General features: G+C 50.3%; 1 protein-coding gene across 2 annotated transcripts in view; it reads left to right on the forward strand.

Moving 5' to 3' along the window:
* The window catches only part of SFMBT2 (Scm like with four mbt domains 2), a 225793-nt gene that overhangs the window by 178362 nt on the left and 25222 nt on the right, over window positions 1-22209 (forward strand). For both annotated transcript variants that reach the window (XM_080812563.1, XM_080812564.1), the window contains 5 exons: window positions 1653-1766; window positions 3240-3282; window positions 5087-5157; window positions 7262-7401; window positions 20534-20643. In XM_080812563.1, the coding sequence (XP_080668689.1) occupies window positions 1653-1766; window positions 3240-3282; window positions 5087-5157; window positions 7262-7401; window positions 20534-20643 (478 nt within the window). The remainder of the gene's footprint in view (window positions 1-1652; window positions 1767-3239; window positions 3283-5086; window positions 5158-7261; window positions 7402-20533; window positions 20644-22209) is intronic.

Genomic DNA, 22209 nt, shown 5'->3' on the forward strand with positions numbered 1-22209 from the left:
CTGAGAAACAGGTGCTGTTTTTGTGAATCTGGAGAGGAAAAGACAGCTTGTAGACCCTCTAGAGAGCTGGGCGCCCTCCAGGACAGGAGCGGTCACTTCCACAGTGGACGCCACTCAGGGAGTTTAATTCTTGTCTGTTTTGGACGTGGTCTTGTTTATTTGACGGTCTCTTTGGGGAGTAGGTTAGGTATCAGTGGAGTCGTAATGAGAGACAGAAATGATTTCCATTCACTCAGCTGGTGAGAACTGATCCCCACAAACCTGCTTGCGTTCCCTTAGCTTATGTACCCTTTGAATTACGGGAACATTAAGGAGAAAGAAGGTTAGGGTCGATAATCATGGTACTTGCTCTCTTGGGGAAGGAATCCAGAGCTGAGAGTGACCACTGGTGGCGATCACATGTGTGCGTCGGCGTGTTCGGGCGCTGCGTGTGCACCAGTGTGGGGTTAGCACGGGCGCTGAGTGTGCAGCAGTGTGGGGTTGGCGCTGAGCTGGGACCACGTCTGTGGAACAGCGTGCTGCTTGCTCACGGAATCTACTGTACCACGAGGCGCAGGGGGGAGGGCCCGATGCAGCGGACGTCAGCGTTACAGCGGCTGGGACCATTTTGCGGCTGCCGGGATTGAGCTTCGTGACATTCAGTTTGGGGGGAGGTAGGATTTAAAACTCCTCAGCTGCGGAGTGGTGGCGTAGGGTGGGGGGGCCGGGGGGGCTGACTGTGTTGTTTTCTTCTTGTTGCTCCGTGAAGCAGCCAAGGCAAAGCGAGAGGAAGTGGTCGGACTCTCTTAAGAGAGGTCACGGCTTTCCATTCTTGGTTCATGAGTGTCTTCCCTCAGTGCTGTTGGGTTTTTTGTTTTCCCCCAAAGAACTATTGATTCGGTATCGAATTTTCTCCTTTTCACTAGTTGGCTGGGTCCCAAGTGTATCCTCGGTGGCCAGAGCTCCTTGAGAGCTTCGCTTGCCTCACAGGCAGATTTCCTCTCTCAGAGTCTCCGAGCTGTGCTGACGGTTTAGCACAAGGCGCGAGTAGATCCACGAAACGGGGTGACTTTTAGGCAGACCCCGCTAGAAAAGACATTCCCGCATACATGGCTTTTGTGGGACATGACCGCAGCCTGCAGGCCACCCATGGAGTTCAAAATAAGTCACCCGAGTCAAACCAAGTGAGCCAGCTCCCTAGAGGAACTGTGTCTGTGTGTCCTGCTCAAAACCCACGTCGCCATGCCCAGCTGGTTCTTTCCATGGTAGTCTTAACGTTCGTGAATTGAAGGTCAACCTTTGCTGGGTGTCAGACGAAGTGTGTCTTGGCTTACACACGCGTGCTGCAGCCCCCTCCCCAGCTCGGGCCCGTTCCCTTTGTTTTTAAAGGTACTTTTAGGAAAGGGGTGGACTTGTTCCCTCTGCCAGCTTTTCTGCCCCGCCCCCCCCCCCCCCCCCAGGAAATAGCTTGGATGTTCTGGATCTCCACTTTCTTTGCACCCCTCATACTCCAGCTATTTGGTACTTCAGGTGCTGGTATCCGTCCTCAGACTGCGCTCAGCTGAACGGTCCGGGGAGCGAGATCCTTGTCTCCATGATGCTTCTGGTGGGCTCCCTTCTTCTGGGTCTCTGTGGTAATGTCTGTACCCATCGTCTTGACTGTCCTGATGCAGGTCTGCAGACTCCTTCCCCGGAGTTCATTGTTGACGTGGAGTCCATGGACATCTTCCCCGTGGGCTGGTGCGAAGCGAACTCGTACCCTCTGACCACACCGCACAAAACCGTCTGTGAGTGTTGTCCAGCTGGGAGCCAGTGTGGATGGTGTCCGGGGCTTGGGGGGTGAATAGACTGTGTTGTAAAGAGACTGTAGCCAGGTTGTAAAAAACAATGTTTTTATCCCATGGATGCTTCCAGTACCTTTGAGAGATGGAGATTTGGAAGCATCTCACAGGTAGACAAGCTAAGTCAGCATGGAGTGGCAGAGGTAAAATAGAAAATAAATGTAATAAGACCTATAAAGATTGTATAAAATGATATATAAATAGATATAAAATAAACTAAGTCTTCAGTTTAAAGTTCATTATTTTGATTAGAGGAAATTTAAGCTAAATACCGTGGGGTTTTTTTGTTTTTTTTTTGTTGTTGTTTCTGTTTTTGAGGTGGGGAGAGAGAATGCGCGAGTGGGGTGGGAGGGGCAAGGGACAGAGGGCGAGACTCTCAAGCAGGCTCCACTCAGCACTGAGCCCGACTCGGGGCTCGGTCTCAAGACCCTGAGATCACAACCTGAACTGAAACCAGGAGTCAGACACTCAACCCACTGAGCAACCCAGGAGCCCCCAGATACCGTTTCTTTATCATGTCTGAGAAACAACTGATTTTTCTCGTGAGGTTTACTCTAAAAGAATCATAATTGGTCCTAGTAATTACTGATATAACATATAAAAACTTAACTACTCTTAGCACTAACCAGTGAGATTTCAACTTTGCTTTGAAAAGTACATTCTGTGACATCCTTCTGATCACAAAAAGACCAAATTAAAACAGTATTTAGTAGTTAACCCAGCAGCTAACTCTCTGTCTCTTAAATATATACAACAGCGTGTGTTTTAACATGGGTCACTATAGGTCGTTCTGAGACCATTTAAAACTCTTCAGAACTGACCGGTCTCGCCACTTCTTATTCCACCCTAATGTTTACCAAAAGTGTTAGTTAAAATTACGTAGCCACCCTGGAAGCAGTATGGAGGTTCCTCAAAAAGTCAAAAATAAATAAAAAAGTAAATCTACCCTGCAGCCCAGTGATTGCACTGCTAGGTATTTATCCGGAGGATACAAACCTAGTGATCTGTTTAATCTTACTGAATGCAGGGAATTCTATTTAGACTTCATTTCTGATGAGTCAAAGTCTCTTTTAGATTTATTTATGTTAGAGAGAGATTGAGAAGGGAGGGAAGAACATGGAGGGGAGGGACAGAGGGAGAGAGAGGGACACAGGGCCCGATCTCACGACCTTGAGATCATGACCTGAGCGGAAACCAAGAGTCAGGTGCTCAACCAACTGCACCCCCAGGCGCCCCGAGTCAAAGTCTTATTTTAATGCTAGAGGAAATTAAAGTTGTGAGAATGCAATAACTTTTCAGTGTTTAAATTGTCACTTTGAAACTGACCCAGTTCGACGGGAAGACGGTTTTAGAAAATGCCTTTGCCCAACTTGTGAATGAAGCTGACTGTCCTTTTGCCCTTTCTTACCTGTTTTACAGCACAAAAGAAGAGAAAGATTGCAGTCGTGCAACCAGAAAAACAGTACGTTTCTGTTTCTGTTTTTTCCTAAAACTTAGGTGCTAAGCTCCATAGAGCTGTCTTTACAGAGGATCGGAAGTGTGGCTGTTTGTGTCAGGGGTTAGTTCACAATTGGCGCAGTCATAGAGGAGATCGTAGATATACCTGTCTTTATGATGCCCCTGTTACATGCGAGACACAGGCTCTGCTCCGCCAGGGATCTCTTCTCCGGGTTGTAGTTTCTCCCTCCCGATCCTCATCGGCGCACCTGGAGGGCATCCTGGCTCCACACATGGAGAGTGATGGCCCCTCGCTGTCCCCACCCACACTCCGCATGCTGGCGTCACGGGTCACGGCCGGCCCCGCAGGCAGACTGCCGTCTGAGGCCAGCTCTGCAGGCCCAGCAAGATGTCCTTGAAGCTGCTTTATTGCTCCATATCTCAGTATCCTCGTGTGTGAAGCACCTGTTTCTTGGGGGTTTCTTGAAGATTAAATTAGATTTCTTGTGACAAAAATGTCATGGTTGACTCAGTGTACGTTACCCCCGGTTTCAGTTGCAATTTTAGGGAGAAAAGGTAGGTATCAGGCAGTGTGCGTACATGGAATATGGTTTTGAAAGTTTGCCATCATTAGTAGCATTTTTATATATTAAAGAGCAGCTGAGGTCCACTAAAATACGCTTTTGCAGGGTGGTTCTGTTTTCTTAATAAAAATACACCAGTAGAAGTGAATTCGAGAACAGCATTTTTCTCAGGTTCCCAGGTTTAATTATAAAATGAAATTGAATAATAAGTGCATTGCTATTTGAGTGTGAGTAACAATTTTTGTGGGCATTTTCAGTGCATTCGTATCTAAACTCCGTGTAGCAGGTTAATAATCCGACTCCGGTGTGGTCTGGATAACACTGAAACCAAGAGCCAACAATAGACGGTCCCATCACTGAACCCAAATCCGAATCCGTAACTCCTCAGTCTGTGGTCCATGGACCCGTGGCCCCTGCCCTGCACTTGTACCAGTCACCTAGACAGCTCGATAAAACATACTCACTGCTGGGCCCGTCTCTGAATCCCCCGACTCAGGATGTCTTCAGTGGGGCCTGCGTGTCTGTGCATCTAACACTCTTCCGGGTGGCGCCGGTCCGCAAGTGTGTGGACCCCACTTTGAGAACCAGCACGGAGAGGACCCCACTGAGATCTCGTGATGGTTCGCTCTGCATTTGTGTCATTTTTCAGTGATGTGGTTTCCACACTGCCATCCTGGGTACCCTGTGAAAACCAGCGCACCTCTTCCCCCTGGAGCTACGTTCTCGGTGTTTATTCAGCAGCTTTTTACTGAACTAGAACACAAACTCTGCTCTAGGGTAGGCCGACTGCCCTTTCTAGGATCCTTCGGTTTGTAGGCTTTCTTTGGAGGTCTTTTTAGCGTGGCCATGACCCACACAAGCAAAGACACCAAAAATCGAAGGCCAAGTAGTTCTCAGACACTAGTCTGTAGAAAGTACTAGCTGCTTCTGTCGAAGGGAAGTCTGAGTTCCATTAAAATCTATGCAAGTTGATGTTTCTTTGTGTCTAAAATATAATGAAGGGCATTATGACGATTCTACAGCAAGAGACAAAGGCAGGGGCCTCCTAGAAGAACATCACTGATCAGGGATGACCACATGAGGGGCAGACGTGCCATTCGCTTTACTGTGTGGTTGGATTTCCGTGATAGTCGCTATAAGTTGGGAAAAGACTTGATTAGTTTAATTAATTTAATTAGTTATTTCGTTCGTTGCATGTCTTCTCAAGTGTGCAAGCCGTGATAGTTGTATTTTCTTGATCAACAGATTGCCATCCACAGTGCCTGTTGAGAAAATACCTCACGACCTTTGTTTATTCCCTCACCTGGACACTGCAGGTAAGCGAACCCACCCACGGCTGGCCATCCTGTCCTGGTCCGGGAGTGGAGACGTGCATGGGGTTTTAGGTCAATAGAAGAATATCTCTACTTTAAGTTCATTCTCCTTGTCGCTCTTGCCGCTTATTAACACATACCTACTTTAAAAAAAAAAATTTCTAAACCAGATTCTCTGTGCCTCTTCTGTCTCTTGGTCAGTGGCTCTAGACCGTTCTCTCAGTCTTCAGGAGAAGAGTCCATATGTTCCTTGGAAATTTGAGCCCAGTTAGGGATATATGTCGTAGATGGTCATGTGCAAGGAGAAAGAATTGAAAATACTATTATTAGGCACCTATATTTTTTTTCACATTTTTTTGTCATCCCACTTGCATTTTTCCATTACTGGTTAATATTTAAGTCCCTGTGGGCTTTTGAATTGTTCCTTAAAATCCTCTGTGTTTGAAAGCTGAGAGTGAATAATTTATGTTTTTTAATGTGTGAAGTTCTATATCTTATAATGACCTTTGAAAACAAATGTGGATACCCCATTGACAACAACTCTGATTATAGACGTGTTTGTCCATTAAATAATATATTTGATTAAGAATTCTGTTTTCTAACCGAAGTGAAAACTGTTCTGAATTCTTCCAGGTTTCTAAGCTCTATGGCATGGAAGAATCCTGGCGATCAAATTTATATAAGGAGAGCATTTTTATGAGTAGACTTACTAAAATTTTTTTTTCCCTGAAGTTCTGGATAGGGTAATCCTACCAAAAAATTTCCATGTATATGCAGCTGTGGACATAATTCTTTTGCCTAATTTTGTTGTATAGAATTCAAACTTCAGAATGGTTTTAAAAGAACCATGTCAGCTCTTCTCTCAGAGTCTGTAATTGTTGTATTACTCCCTTTGTCTTCCCCTCACAAAAATAACACTCCTCCTTCCTTCCCTCTTGGTATTTAGTTGAAGTCCTATGAGGACAGTCCTTCTGGGCCTATTAAATTACCGTCCCAAACTAAGGAAGGTCTTTGTACGGAGATACCACTATTAGCGGAACTTAGCTGGAACGGTGTAGGGGAGGGCGGGTCTAGGCTGACAGCGAGACCCTGTTACAGACACCAGGAAGGGTTCGGGTAATACCTTATTACCATTCAGTCCTTCCACGTTTCCCCATGGCCAGTTGAGACCCTGCTTCGTGGAAAGCATAATGAGGGAAATGCAGATTCAGTCCACTGGGAGGTACATGGCACATCCATGAGATTGGGAAAACCAAGATGCCCTGCCATGTCTGGCGTTGGCTTGGACGTGGGATGGCAACTGCTTCTGTGCAGTGTTGATGGGAGTATAAACTGGGATCGTTCGTGTGGAGATCGATTTGAGCATGTGTGGGGGGACTGAAGACGTGCAGCCCCCATGGCCAAGCAGGTCCCCTCCTTGCCCGGAAGAAGCAGCTGTTTACAGCTGTGTTCTGTAGAGCGCTGTCGGTCATCCTGACCAAGTAGAAATGACTGAGCGTCCGTCAGCAAGAGAGTGGACCGCTGGCTTGTGCTGGGTTCATGTGATGGGGTCACACACAGAAGGGACAGAAGGATGAATATTCTGCATATATGTGGACCATTGGAGGGATTGTAGAAATTTCAGGTCGAACAAACAAAATGTTCCAGAAAACTATTTATGGGACATTTTTAAAAATACCCGAAATGCCACGCATTGCTCTACCAGTGTGTGTGGTCAAGTTTATAGACCTGCGTGGAAATGATAAACACCAGATTCAGGCAAGGGGAAGAGAAGGTGGGGAGTTCCTGGGGTAGAAAACCCAGGGGAGCTGAGCTCTGTTGCTGAGCGTGTTTCCTGTTTTGTGTCTTGTTTTTCGCAGCTGCGCAGGGATGCATTGTTTGTCATTGTCTTGGTTTCACATCTTTTTGTGTGTCTTGAATCCTGCATCATAAACAGAAAAGTTCATTTGTATGGTAGCAAAAAAATAACCCCAATTTTTATGCTCTTGTGTCTGTAAGGCGTTCGGCTGCTAAGACGCAGCGGGCCTCTGGTAGTTTTGCCGACTGAGTGGGTCGGAGCAGGTTTCTGTGGGCTCCTTCAGCGCGAGCCGTGCTGCTGTCCCCGCAGGTCCTGTCAACGGGAAGTACTGCTGTCCGCAGCTCTTCATCAACCACAGGTGTTTCTCAGGCCCTTACCTGAACAAAGGCCGAATCGCCGAGCTACCTCAGTCGGTGGGACCCGGCAAGTGCGTGCTGGTGCTGAAGGAGGTAAGCCAGGCACGTGGGGCTCTGCGGCCGTGCATTTCCACGGGCGTCCCGGACACAGACACGATTTCTGAAGGACATAACGGAAATTCAGATCACTTGAGGTGACATTTTCCAAGCGCCTGCTTTCTCTCCGTCCTCGGGTGGGAGCAAAGACGGGCAAGGCCCACGGGCCCGTGGAGGGGCATCTAGACCTTCCTTCCCCAAGTCCTGGGAAGCCTTGCAGTGGGTTTAAGGGCCGCCTGTGTGGAGTGGGGACCTGGGCCTGCAGACTGGAGGTTTCTCTCAAGAGGTAAGCAAGCCTGGATGGGTGAGAGAAAGTGCTGTTAGGGATGGCTGCCCCTCAGCCATGTCGGGGGTGGCATGGCCTTTCCCCTCCATCGGTTGTACCCATCATGGCCTCTGCCTGCAGGAGGCACTGGCTCACTGCATGGTGGGCTCCAGGCACTTGCCTAAAGTTGGTGTTGTGGGCAAAGCCATGCATCGTTTCGATGGTTCTTTCCCATTTCTTTCCCTGTCTTCCGGGGTCCACCCACAGAGAGAGTTGAGTCCTCCTTACACTGATGGAGGTTTTCTTCTCTGGTCCGTTTTCATAGCCTCACCACAGACCCCGTGGGGACATGGCTTAGAATTCTGGAACCATTCTGAACTGTTCTTAGGACTCGATCTCTGCTCTTTTCACATGTGTCAGTGTTTTAAGAAAGAGGACCCCATGCACCCATGGAGATGTTGCTCTTCACGATGAATGTGTTTTAATTCCCGGGGCCCAGCAATCTGTTCATGTACCAAACACATGTCTGTGAGGCCGATTCTCGGAGGCAGGCCCTGCGCCAAGCGCTGTGTCCGAACACAAGCCGTCCCTGCCCCCGGCCTGTCGGGGCTTCACGGCCCTGCTGGGGATATGGTGTACTCTAGGCTGGCGGTCTGGTGTGGGGGGACAGTCAGGGCACAGAACAGAGCGCTTTGGGAGCACAAGACGTGACAAACAGATGGGAAGGGCCCCTTGCTCTGGCTTGGGCAAAGGGAGGAGTGCCTCGTGGGAGCATGGCTGTGGCTGCACAGCTGGGTGTCAGGGGATAGGGTGCGGTTCCCTCGGCTGGGGGCGACTCAGAGGTACAGAAGAATGTCACAGTTTCAAAACAACGGAAGAGAGGTCTGGCCTGCCTGACGGGTGAGGCAGGACCGGGTAGCCATGTAGCTCGTGGGTGGCTTTCTCTGGCCCTCTAAGTGACACCGTGCAAACGCCTTCCCGCCACGGGGACCTCCATGTGGTTTCCGAAGTCATTCTCCTTAAAGAGAGTGAGATCGTTGTAGCAGGGGCCGAGCGTGTTAGCTTTTCTAGGCCATCCGCAGAATCAGCAGTTAAAGACTTACATGTTCAGAAAACAATAATCCCTTTTAGAGAGAAAATTGAAGTTGTGGTTGAGAAGAAGCTGAAAAGCAGCTCTGATGGGGCCATTGCTGTGGTTTTCACTTGGGAGCATGGAACCCACAGGGCGTTCAGCGGGGGGTCCCGTCCTTCACGGGCTTCCGGTCGAGGGAGAGACGAACAGGCAGGTCGAGCACTGCGGGGTGGTGAGCGTCCCCATGCCGCGACGGGGCCGGCGCAGGTGTGTGGAGATCCCGGGGAGTCCCCCGCGGTCAGTCGGAAGGAGGCGCGGGCAGCCTGCCCACGGGAGGCCTGGGCTTTCGGTGGTGCCGGGGGATGAAGGTGGGAAGAGCGGGAGAGAAGGCGCGCGGCACCTCCAGTGTGAAGGACGGACATAGGAAGATCTGGGTGGGCCTTGTCTTGGGCCCCCGGCAGGTGTCCTCAGCAGCTGGGACCCACTTTCATTTAAAGCCGCTTGCCTCCTGTGCCTGGGCCCCCTCCCGAAAGTGAACGGTGCACATCTGACCCAGCCGAAGCAGGTCGGTCTGTCTCACAGACAAGACATTTGTCGCTCTGGAAGGATAGTGCTCGAGGCAGGTGGAGGGACAAGGGATGCCTCTGAAAGGCCGAGGTGGTACGGACAACTGGTCAGCTCTGGGCGAGGCGGCACGGGCCTTGGATCCCCGAGGATGATGGACCGGATCAAGGAAGAGAAGAAACCAGGGCCGTGTCAGGATTCCCATCACGACATGGAATCACACCCCCGGACCAAGTGTTGCCGCCCCTCCCCCTGCGGTCTAGCCCAAGTGGGTTGTGGTTTTGGCGATGCCTGCCTGCATGTGAGCCTGTTCTTGTTGGGAGGGATCGGGAAGGAGCAGGAAGGCCTGGCGGAAAGGCAGTGAACCGGTGGGGGCCCGTGAAGCCGCCTGCAAGGCTCTTGGTGCCGGCGAGCTCCAGGGATCGGCCCGTGGTCCCGGGTCACCTGCCCCGGCTCTGCTCACAGACACGCTGGCCCGGGTCCGGCCTGTCTTTGGGGCCTGGCTCTTTGGCTCTCCTACACTAGTTCTCAGAGTCCACAGTGGTCGTCCCCGACCACTTCCCCGATAGCTGCCAGCAGCCAAATGCAAAAGCCAGGCCAGAGCCATTTTCTGATGACAAAACTAGTTTTTTGCTGATGTTCAGAAAATGCATGAGGCAGGAAAAGAAGAAGGAAAAAAAGAATAAGCACTTCAGTTCTGTGAGTGCAAGAAAAATGGGAGTTCCAGCCAGCCAATATTTATGCTAATGTGCTCCCTTCAGCTCCAAAACCTCTGTGGTTTCAAATTGCATTTTACTTAAAGAGAACGAGGTAATTGGAGCAAAGACAGAGCACGTTTGCTTCTCAGGCCTTTGGTGGTTTTAGCAGTTAAAGGTTTTCAGGTCTTTAAGAAAGGCAGAGTGATAGCTGTCGTGCCCCTGTCTGCTCTGCTCAGAGGTGGCTGACCTGTATGCCTGTGGCCAGAGCCGGCCTTGGGGAAGGGAAATGCAGGTGGAGAAAAGTCCTCACCTCCCAGAGGGCAGACTAGCAGGGAGGGAAGGGTTCTGGCCAAGGTGAGGGCCTGTGCGCGTCTGCTCACTGGGGGCAGTGCGCCTTCTGGGCATCAGCCAGGAGTGAGGTTTTGAGGACCAAGAGCGGCTCCTGGCCTCGATTCTAGCAAGGGAGCAGCGGCAGAAGTGGCTGACCCCTGAGAAGGTGGAACGAGAGCCAGGGACGGGCCCGGCCAAGTCTGTCATCCCCACGAGGGACCCAGGCGAGCAAGTCCTGAGGGGTTGGGGACAGGTCGAGCCTGTGGATGGGCCCTCAGGCTGGGGCATTTCAGGGGACCCCGGGCATCCTTTCCTATCCCAGGTAGTCCTGCTCCCCACGCCTGCTGCAGTGCGCCAGGGTCTCCTGAAGCCCTGTGGACCGCAGATCTGTGTGGCCCTCGGTCAGCTTACGAGGTCCGCGTGTCACAGTGCTTCGCTGCTGAGGGTGTTGGCGTTGTGTCGCAGAGGTGTTGGGGAAGGTTCTGCTGATGGTTCAGATGTGATGTCCCGCGTGGCCAGGCCTGTGACCCTGCCTTGCTGCACAGCCTAGCAAGGGGGTGCTGTGTGCTTGCCTCCGGGTGTGAAGGAGAGACCAGCACAAGCACAGGAGGAAAGGTGCGTGGCACATCGCACACCCTCACTCACATCCGTGTGTCCGGTGACGAAGGGTCCTACCAGCAGAAGGGACTCTGAACACCCGCTCAGGAAGGATCAGAGTTCCGGTTTTCATGTGGACACTAACGTCCACAGATACCAAAGGCTGCCATACCAGGGTGATGTCCCAGCGTGGACGACAGGTTTGGGAGCCCCTGTGGTTTTTCTGAAATGTAACTTGGCTTGAATTATTTGCCTGTATGTAACCTCTGGTTTTAGCAAGCAGTAGCAATAGAAACGTTATGTCCCCTGGGGCATCTCTAGGAGTCTTTTTTCACGTTTTCCACGTTATTTTGGGATGTGAATGACCTGTCCATGTTTTCCGTGATGCTTCTTGGCCACATGCGCTCGGTCGTGCAGGAGATGAACATTTACAGATGTGCTTTCCTGCGAAAGTTAGATGCCCAACCCTGGACTCCCCTTTCTTCTTGCTGAGGCTTTAGTAGAAGGCTGAGGAGAGAGCAGCCTGAATGCAGGACACTGGGGAGACTTTCTGAAGCAAAGAGCCTCTGTGGCTTTTTCTTTCTCTCCAACCCGTGCCCTGGGCCTGGGCCTGGGTCTGACGCGGAGACGAGGATGAATACAGCAGGGCAGACTGGTGACACTGACCACGGAAGGCAAGATGCAGCTGCCTCTCTGCTGAGGCTGGGACCGTGTTCCTGACAACAGTGAGACAGAGATGCACACGTGTGCACACCCCCCACCCCCCAGCTGTCTTTCAGTCCCGGATCCGTCCATCATCATCTCTGTCCTCTGTCTGTCCATCCATTCATCCATCCACCTTCCCATCCATCTGTCATCTCTCATCTGTAAATCCTTTCTGTCCTGTTGTCTGTTTGTCTGTCTTTCTACATGTCTACCTGCATGTCTGTTTATCTACCTGAGTGTCAAATGATCTATCGATCTGTCTGTCCATCAGTCTCACATCCCTGAAACAGTCACTTCAGTACTCTTCACGGCGGCCAGGTCCAGGAGAGGCTGAGGCATGACCAGGGAGGCCTTGTCCGCACAGAACGGGTGGGGAGAGGTCTGACTTCACAGAAGGTGACTGCACGTGAGTGGGAGCCATGGGAGCCGGGTACACTGCCCGAGTCTGGGGCAGCTGGACCGGGTTGCCACGATGCAACAGAGGCATCCCAGAGGAGACTGGAGCGCTCACCTCCACTGAACGAGATTTCTCTGTCCGGTTGGCTTCTGTTGTCTTCGTAGCCTGGGGCCTCAGCAGGTGTGGAGTGAGTGGTGTGGGGCCTGCGGGTGCGCTGTGGTCCGGGCACGGCTCTCCAGCTGTCCCACGACCACTCTAGCATGTTTCGGATACGAAGGTGCTGGCTTACTCCGCACGCAGCCGAGGCTGACTGAGCATGTGCCACACCAGGGACCCCTTCAGTGCTGGAGCCCGGCAGGGAATCACAGTCCCTCTGCCGTTCGTTCGTTCGGGCCCCGGGAATGCCTGGGTCGTACCCTCGTGCCAGGTGGGCTCTGTTCTTGGAGTGGGGGTCATGGTGGGCAGGAGTTGCGGCCTCTTGTTTGGTGAGGTGACAGCCCGCTTGCAGACCAGGGAGGGGTCTGGTCTGTCACCCCTCTCGGCCTGTCTCACCCTAGCAAACCAACACAAGTGCAGATACACAGCAGAAATCCGTGCCAGGTTAGAAGAACACCCCAGTTCTGTGTTCTGTGGGGTCCGCGGGAGGCGTAGGCTTGTGGTCTGTAAATCTGGAAGCAGGATCATGTGTTAGGCAGGAAGGAAGAGGATGGAAAGAGTTGCCTTCTCTAGAGGCTCCTCTTTCTGTGGTGTCCTTCCCGGTCTCGCTGTGACCGCCAGGATCGCAGACCACTTCTCCCTGGCTGGCGGGGGCGGAGGACCCCCGCCCGACAGGCATCTGGCCGTTATCTCTGACTGTGCGAGCCCCCTATGATGTGTAGCCGGCGTCAGGCAGTCGGGGGCAGTGGGTCTCGGGCATCACAGCAGAGGGTTGAAATAGTGAACGTCGGGTCTGACGCAGGAGGCGAGTTTGCAGACCTGCCCTTCCTGCGGGTTCTGGGCGCCGTGCCCACGGCCCTGTGCTTCACGGGCGCGGCGCGGGCGCCAGCAGCGGCCTCCGCAGGGCTCCTTGTTTCCTGAGTCGCGCAGCGCGCCGGCCTCCCCAGCCCCGTCCGAGGCGCCCGCCTGCGAACGGTGCCCCGCAGGGGAGAGTGAGTGCCTCACCCTCCCGGCTTTCCGGTGCGTCCCGGCAGCTGGAATTTGGCTTCGGTCGAGGCTCGCGGTTCATGTTTCTGCCACACGGTTGACCCGTGAAGCTCTTTCCCTCAGTCTCTTCGTTTTGATTACCGTGTTTGTTTCCCACGTTTGGGGAGTCCTGGGATGACTTGTTTGACTTTCCCTTCATTGTATATTGTCGAGCGTTTGTTCTGGGCCCCTTGTCATAACTTTCACTTAAAAACTGGAACGACTTCCTGTGGGAACCCAGGAAATAAGGAATCCAAAGCAGCCTTGGCTGTTCATGTAAACGGTGCCATCCTGCGTGTGAAGGTCCCCTCTGTCCCTCAGAGGAGGTTTGTGTTTATCAGTATAAACGGAGAAGGTGGAGTGGGTCACGGGGGACTGTGGCCTCGTATTAAGGACTCAGGCTCTGCGGTAATATCAGAGGAAAAATCTTGCCTAGGTGATGTCTCGTTATGTCTGTCAACAGAATCCAAGATGGTGCCCTGCCTCTGGGTGGCATCATGTGCTGGCTTTGTTGCTGCTGTCTTAAGCTTATGCTGAACACCAGCCCATAAAGAACAAAGCACCAAGCCTTTGTGCGGGCATGAACTGTCACACACATGTCACCTGTGAAGCTGAACTTCGCAGCATGCTGGCCAGTGTCTGGGAAGGTTGGCAAAGCTTAAGTTTTTGTTATTTGCCTGTCAGGAAGGTAAGAACCCTTCGTGGAACTTTCTCATCCCGCAGTAGGATAGGACTTTGTAGCAAAGAAAGTCAGGAGCAAATATTACCTCCTGGGTCTCTATCCACCTATATTTTGTGTATTTTATGGTATCAAAGATATCCTTGGGGTGAATTAAGTCACTAATTTGTAGATGTCAGTTTAATTGTAACTATTTTTAAATAACTTTTAAATATATTTTTAAATATTTTTTTAAAGATTTTATTTATTTATTTGACAGACAGAGATCACAAGTAGGCAGAGAGGCAGGCAGAGAAAGGGGGGAAGCAGGCTCCCTGCTGAGCAGAGAGACCGATGCGGGGCTTGATCTCAGGACCCTGAGATCATAACCTGAGCCGAAGGCAGAGGCTTAACCCACTGAGCCACCCAGGTGCCCCGATATATTTTTAAATATTTTTAATTCATTTCGGAGCTCATATTGAAATTCATTGAAAAAAAAAAACTTACTGAACTCCCGCTATTGGCAGGTATAATTGTGACTACTATGAATACAGCAGCACACATGTCCCTCATGTCGTGGTGCTTATGATCTCATGGGAGTGGACAAATAAGTAAACAAATAAGCCAATAGATTTTTGGAGACAGGGAGTGTTTCTTTTGGACTGTGACATGGACTGTGAAAAGAACAGAATTCACGGAGGTGTCCTACGTCGGCCGTGAGCACTAAGAAGAGAGATGTTGCTGAGAAGGGGAGGCCGTCAGGTGGATAAAATCTGTCTTATTTGAACAGAATGCCCACCGAGCATCCAAGTGGAGGTGGACACACAAGTCTGGAGCTGGGGAAAGGTCTAGGATGGAAATAGAAATTTAGGAACCATTAGTTTGTGAGTCTGCAGTCAGTGCTGAAAGCCACGTGCACCGCGGAGTGAAGTCGACAGTCCTAGGACTTGAGCCCTGAGCCCCACTGTTATTTGTGGGAGGAGGCACAGGGGGACCCAGGGAAAGCGAGCTGGAATTCAGGAAGCCCCGGAGAAGCTGGTGTCTTGGAGGTAGAGGAGAGGGTGCTCGCCGAGGAAGGTGTGAGGGCACTGCCTCGAGCCACCAGCAGGGCTGGATTAGAGCAGAACCAAGGATGGCTGTTCTTCGGTGATGCGGGCACGTGTGGGCGTGGGAGCACCCCTGGATGGGTGCCGGAGAGTGCTGGAGGAGAGAAGAACCCCCTGAGTGCAGACAGTCCTAGAAAGAGAAGGGAGAATGAAGGAGGTGGCTGTGGGAAGATGAGAAAGGAAGAGAGAGTTGTCACGGTAGAGGATGGGACCATGGACCGGTTTCTGCAGGAAGGGAAGCTGTCCGGCAGAGGAGGGAAGGTGATGGTGTGGGAGAGGGGGGTGGCTGGTCTGCTCGGGCTGCTGCAGCCGATGCCACAGACGTGCTCAGATAGCAGACGGCTGTGCCTCGCAGCTCTGGAGGCAGGAACCCGAGGTTGGGGTGCATGCAGAGCGGGTCCTGCTTTACATGGGGCTGGCTGCCTCTTCACGGTATCCTCACATGGTGGGAGAGAGAATAGGTGCTTGGGTCTCTTCTCACAAAGTTACACTCCAGCACAGGGGTGCCAACCTCATGACCTCATGGAGCCCTAATCTTTCCCCAAGGGCCCCATCCCTAATGCCTTCACGTGGAGATTAGCATTTCAACATATGAATAGGGGTTGGGGTGCACAGTGTTCAGTCCAGAGCAGAAGGGAAAACTATAGGGTGAAGAATATTCTGGAAAGCGTTTGGGACTCTAGGATATTTTGCTGCTGATGGAGGGCAGAATGGATGCACTGGGGGTGCACGGAGGGGCTTGAGATTGGGTCATACTAGGGGGGAAATGCAGTGTCATATGGGAACAGATTCTGGGTATAAAGAATGTTCTAGAAGTGATGGGTTTCTGGTGACTGAGGTGAATGAAGATTTAGGGTCTGATGGGATTCTCCTGTTGGCCTTCCAGGGGGACGTAGAGAATTCTTGGGAATTATAGCCTCTTTTGGGAAATGATCTTTCAATCAAGTTGAAGCGGTGAAACCAGGAGTTCATTGCCGTGGGATTGGGTTGGGGGAAAAGCTACCTACTAGGGCAGCCCGGGGGCTTCCTAGCCTTGCCGCTGGGACAGAGGGAGCACCTCCCCTCCAGGGTAGTGGGCTGCCAGGGGAGGTCAGCCTTCCGTTGAGGATCAAATGAAAGTTGAGATCAGTTTTGGCCAAAGCAGTGGAGTTCTCCGCTTGGCAAAATGTCTAATTATTATTGTTAGCAGTAACATTTTTGCAACAACAAAAGGAGTGAGGAACATAAAGTTAATCATTAGATAATATTTAATATTACATGCAGCATTTGCAAAGGAATGTGCACAGAGCCATCAGTTTTTGAGGAGACGAAATGAAACATGTAGTTTTCAGGGGTAAATCACTTGAAAAGGTTATTTTCTTTCCGAGGCTCAAAACCCTATGGATGGAGAAACTGCTGATTAAGCAGGAACAATTCTTTATCATTTTACAGGGGAATAAAAGCAACCAGCCTATTTATAAAATTAGCTCCATTCCATCTGATTTTGAAGTTGAAAAGGAGAAATGTTTTAGGCCCACGAGGGCCTTTGATGATCCCAGTTCCTGTAAAAAGCTAATTATTCTAACCATGGCTCTTGGAGGCACTGCAGAGAAAGGTCTGTTGGAGCAGAGTGAGCGTGTGGGGGAGGCTGCTTTGTGTCCAGGTCCTTTTTCTGACCCCCTCGACCTCCCCAGGAGGGAATATTCTCCTTCATGTTTCCACAGGAGCCGATCTCCCCCAAAGAGAGCCCTCCCCATAGTCACTAGAATTTAGCAAATTACATACTTTCAAAGTTGAGAATCTGTCCCTTTTCCATTAAATCAGCCGAACTCAAGCTGTGGGAGCCATATTTGCTTTCTAAAGTGTTTTCTGACTTTGACATTCAAAGAAATAATTTTCTTATTAAGTGGTTCCCTGCACTTTCAACATTGTTCTGACTTTGATCATATGATACAGTTGAGGTTGGAAATTATCTAAATTACTTTGGTGTTTTGGGAGTTTTCATGACCGTGGATATGAAAGGAAATCATGGAATCACATAATTTCATGATGTGAACAAAAAAAAAAATTCCCACCAATTTACATAATCTTCTGAGCGCCCCAAAGGGGAGGTGTTGGGGGAAGAAACCCGCGTTGGTCGAGTGGCTCCTGTGTGCCCCACACGGTGTGCAGAGTGAGCTCCTGTGGCTGGCATGGCCTACCTGTGTTCTCCCTCCACTGTCTCCCCTCCCCACCCCCACACACCTGACCCACTCCCCACTTTCTGCATAAGCACTGTTCCTGCGGAGCAGAGGGAGGAAAAGCCGGGAGAGAGGTGCTGCAGGCCCAGGTGATGGAATGCAGGGCCGGATTCCTCAGAGACCGACTGAGACGGGAGTGCTAATTGGATTTGGTGGCAGGTCCTCGGTGACCTTCCCAAAGCACTCGTGTGTCGTGGTTGAAGAGGAATCGGATTTGGGTCAGTCGAGAATGGAACTGAAGCAGCGGAATTTAAAAGTACAGAGTACTTTTATGAGAAGTTGTTCTGAAAAGGAATTGGTGGTAAGAAAGTCAAGGAGCTTTGACGCAGAGTAATTTTGCGAAGTTGTGAAGACTGACATATCCGTGGGGGCCGGTGGGGATAGGGAGGGTGGATAGTTTATTTTATGGCTTGGTGAGGACTGGGTTGATACTGAGATTTGGGCTACCTTTGAACATTTTTTGTGTGCCAAGATGTGATCTCTTTTATTTTTCATGACATTCCTATTGTAGAGAAGGAAAATTTCTACTTTTAGGTTTAGTGACTGGGGCATGTGAATTAAACCGACCATAAAACAGATCGGTAGGAGAAATGTTTTATGTCATGTGCACAGGCGCTCACAGAGGATAAGTGAAAACCCAGGGAGGCCATCATGCTTGAGATGTTTCCATACCATTTTAACAAATGGCAATGCGGTTAGGAGAGGAGAGACCAAGGAAAAGGGGTTCGGGCTTCTAGGGTGCTAAACTGTGGGAAGGTAAGTATAAGGGAGACTAATGGAAGTTGAGATTTCTTTTAGTAGAGTTGGTTTCTGCAGAGTCATCTCAGGGACAGCTTGCTTTCTCCAGTGACAAGGGTTGCTCTCCTCTTCCTCCTCTGGGTATGAAGGGATACCTGGGCCCTGCTTCTTGGCAGAAAAGGGCAGAATGGAGAGTTCCTCTTGTGTGTAGTTTCTCAGTTGCCTTCAGCTCAAAATAATCCTATGCCAGAATGGCATATTTTGGGTAGAATGTCCTGATCCCCTTATGAACCAGATAAATGGCAGTGTCCCCATCATACAAGAGGAAAGCCAGTCAGGCACCCCAAGAACTCATCCTTCTACAGGATGGAACTGGGGTTCGAGCCCAGATCTGTTCACCAGCAGAGGTGAGACTTCTGTGTGAGGTGTGTTCTCCACCACCCATGTCATGGACTCCCAAGAAGCTGAGGGAAGGTTCCCTGGAGCATGAGTTTCCCCCTGGAGTTACCCCAACACCTATACGTGCGTTTCTTGGGAATAGTGTTTATTAACTTCACACCCGCATCCTGCTAGCTAATTGGGGGCAGGGTCCGTGCAACCCCTTGTGATCAAGGGTGTAATCCGGTGACCTGAGTCACCATGTGGTACAGGGAGCAGTAATTCTGACTCTGGACGGTGGTACCAGCTGTCAATTGAGTTGTTTTCCTAGAGGTAGTTGTCATATGCTAAGATGTCACGAGCAGAAGAATGATTCAGCTCACAATCCCAAAGTCTGATAGTGAGCCTGCTGAATTTGGCAACATGTGGTGTGGCATCGGAAATGCCATGGGAAAATTATTCAATATTGGACGCTTTTGACAACTTAATGGCTGCCTGTTCCCAGGCTGAATGGAACTCAGGAAGGCATTTTCTTCTCACCATCTCCAAATACATTTCGTTCTGCAGCGAATAACATGTAGCTCTGGGCCCTTCCTCATGAAACACAATGGAAAGAATTGGTTTAAATTTTATTGTCTGTTGATAAATACTTTGTGCATTATTTCAGCCAGTTCTAATTGGATTTATTTTTAAACTCGATTTCTGCAAATGGTACTGACAGTAAACAATAAAATCAGATGATTATTCTAACACAGAAAACATAAACACCGCAAAACTGCTTGTATGGTCTTGTCTTGGCCTTTTAGTGCCTCGGCCGAGCAGACGGCCCATGGGCTACTGCCAGGGATTTATAGGAACCTTGCAACATAGCGGAGCGCTGACCCGGCTCAGAGAAGACACTTGCATGCTCATTGCACCATTTGAAATACTGTGAAGATCGATTCTTCTGTTATAATAGGGAGCTTTGTTGTTTCTTAGAATTAAATCAGGGTGCAAAAGACGCCAGTGCCACAGACACTGCGACGTAAAAATCCAGGCCACATACGTCGATCTCCATCCTCCCTCTGATACCGTGCGGTGTCCTCCCCAAAGGCAGCAGGGGCTTTGGCAGGAACTCCAGTTCTCCTCCCAGTCATGGAGTTTCTCACCCCTCCTCCCCAGGGGTGTGTGTTTTGCTCAGAAACCTGCAATGTGAGCTCAGGGCCTGGCTGGTTCCCCTCAAGGACGGAAGACCCCGCAGGCGTGCCGGGCACAGTGACCCATTCCTGCCGCTGCTAGGGGGGCTCACACATGGCGGATCCCCAGCAAGGGGCCTTTCGGGGAAACTCCACACTATGTGTGGGGGGGTCGTTTGGAGGCTGCGTCATACCTTCCGTTCTTCATGCGGTATGTCCAAGTGGCAGCAGCTCTGGAACATGCCAGAACTTGCAGATGTTCGTGGTTAATGATGACTGGCTCACAGAAGGGGGGCTGCCCCGTGGGATCTGAATTCTGTGGCCTTTCCATTGAAGGGGCACATCGAGGTTAACAGGAACATGGGACCTTCTCAGAGCCTTCATGGGTTCACAGAGTGGAATGTCCCGTCTTTCTGGGAGTGTCACAGGAGGCACCGACCACCGGCGTACTTCCTTGGGCTGGGAATTGGGAATAAAGGAGAGGTTTGAGGAAATAGGAGACGGGAGAGTATTGGTTACTCCACACGGTCCTTTGAAGTGCTTAAATCTCAGAGCTCTGTCCTCCTGTGAATCGTCCATATACTGAGCCGGCGTCAGGTGATTTTCAGATACTTGGTTAGTCTCCGGACAGATACCTGAAGTCTGCTTAGAATTGTCGGTGCAGATCTGTTGCCTCCGTCCCACTGATTCCTTTTGAAGTTTATTTTCAAAAATAAAAAATTCTCTGTAGCCGATCCCATTGCGAAGTAACGCCATTGGCTCTTTAGAGGAAGTAGATCCGCTTTTCTTCAGTCAGACACGACAGGGAGAGTCTGCCATCCCCTCTGGCCGGCGGGCCACATGCCCGCCAGAGGGACTGGATTTTGGCCACCCTCTGGACTCCGTGGGTGGTGAGCCGAGTTGGTGTCCGGCTGCGGAAAATGCTGTCCCGCTTAGCGGAAGTGTGCGGCCAACACGCGTCGTCCGCGGGTGGTTGGGGCAGTGTTCCTGTCTTAGCAGGAGTGGACGCGGCTGAAGTTCATTGCTGTCCTTCTCTCCCCCGCAGGTTCTTAGCATGATCATCAATGCGGCTTACAAGCCTGGAAGGGTGTTGAGAGAATTACAGCTGGTGGAAGATCCACACTGGAATTTTCAGGAGGAGACGCTGAAGGCAAAGTAGGTGTTCTCAGTTACGGAAAACAGGGCTCTGGTAAGAGCTGCTGCCTTGAAACTCGTCCTTCCTCTTCCTGGCAAAGCCCGCAGAAGTGGGAACAAATGGGAGGGGCTGTCATTCTTTAGTTCTGGGCGCTGCGTACAGATTTACTGGCGTTTCTGTTTCACGGAGTTGCCTTGAGCCTTGGGATTCCGGAACTAAAGGAGAGATTTGTTTAACTGTAACTTTGTTGTGATAAACGTTCAGAGTTAGAATGTCCTGTGTTCCAGGGCCAACAGATTATTTGATCAGAAGGGGAACAGTTATGAAAGAAAGGATATCCATTGTCGTTATTATGTGTGATTCACGGACAACTCTTAACATTCGATACCGTGAGAAGCTATGCCAGACACAGATAGATATTCTTTGCTCTGAGACTTGGCAGTATTAAAAGATAAAAAGAACCCGATCGTTGGCTTGGTTTTGGTGAATGGACTGTGGGTTGAAATGTAGTTGGTCCCTCTTATTTGCAAATAGTCTAATATTTTGGCCTTGCTTTGTGTTTCTCGAGCTCTGAAATTGACTGCTGGATCGATAAGCTTGAGCACGGTTGTTTAGAAGGCAGAGAGAGGAAGATCCATTTGTCAAGATAATTTTCTGTAACAATCGCTTTGACTTTGGGTCCTTGGTATTCGTTGAGCTTTTCAACAGAATAGATCTGACTGGTCAACTTGTTGTGGAACAGCGTCCTCACATAATCTTTAGATGTGACATTTGGGAAATGAGATCTTTCTGAGCAGGGACGCACGTTCCGCGACGAGAGTGTGGCTGAGCCCCCCTTTAAAGAAAGTACCGGTCCTGCTCATGTGAAAGTTGAGGGATGTGAAGTGGTTTCTGTGACCAGTTTTATCCTCCCGTGTGGTTTACTGACCACTCTGGTCCTGAGTAAGGATGGCAGGATGCCACTCGGCCACTCTCCATTTGCTGTCTTCTCCGCTCAGCATTTCCTAGTTTCTTTTTTGATCACGTCTGTAATTTTGGACGCCATAAATGTCATTTGTGGTCTAACGATGCGCTGCCAAGTCACAGGCATCAGAGGGAATACGCGTTAGTCGGGAGAACGTTTATTTGTGTGAAGTGGCTTATCGGTGAAAGGTGGCACGTATCTCCTCCTTCCCAAGAAGTATTTAAATGAGCCTCCCCTATAAGTTACCTGAGAGGCTATGATTAATGGGAAAAATTAATGATCTCTTCCAGCCATACTAAATCTTTTCCTTCTGTAATTAGTGTGGTTTGTTAACGTTTTGCTTTTTTTTAATAGAAATAAATGTAAGCAACTGAATTTATTAAAAAAAAAAAAACAATAAATACATGAGCATTACCTGTAGTGCAGAAGAAACTAAAGCAGGTTTTTCACCAGCTGAATGTTCCTTACTTCATCTGAGGGGGGAGATCAGCAGCACCTCGACATTTTCTAAGATCAATGCCCCGGAACAGCGGTGGCCAAAAACCTGAGCATGTGTTGGTACAGAGAAACACTTGCTTTAAACAGTTTCTGTAAGACTCCGTACCTCCCAAACACACCTCAC

This window comes from Martes martes (genome assembly GCF_963455335.1).
Source record: "Martes martes genome assembly, chromosome: 8".
Lineage (NCBI taxonomy): Eukaryota > Metazoa > Chordata > Mammalia > Carnivora > Mustelidae > Martes > Martes martes.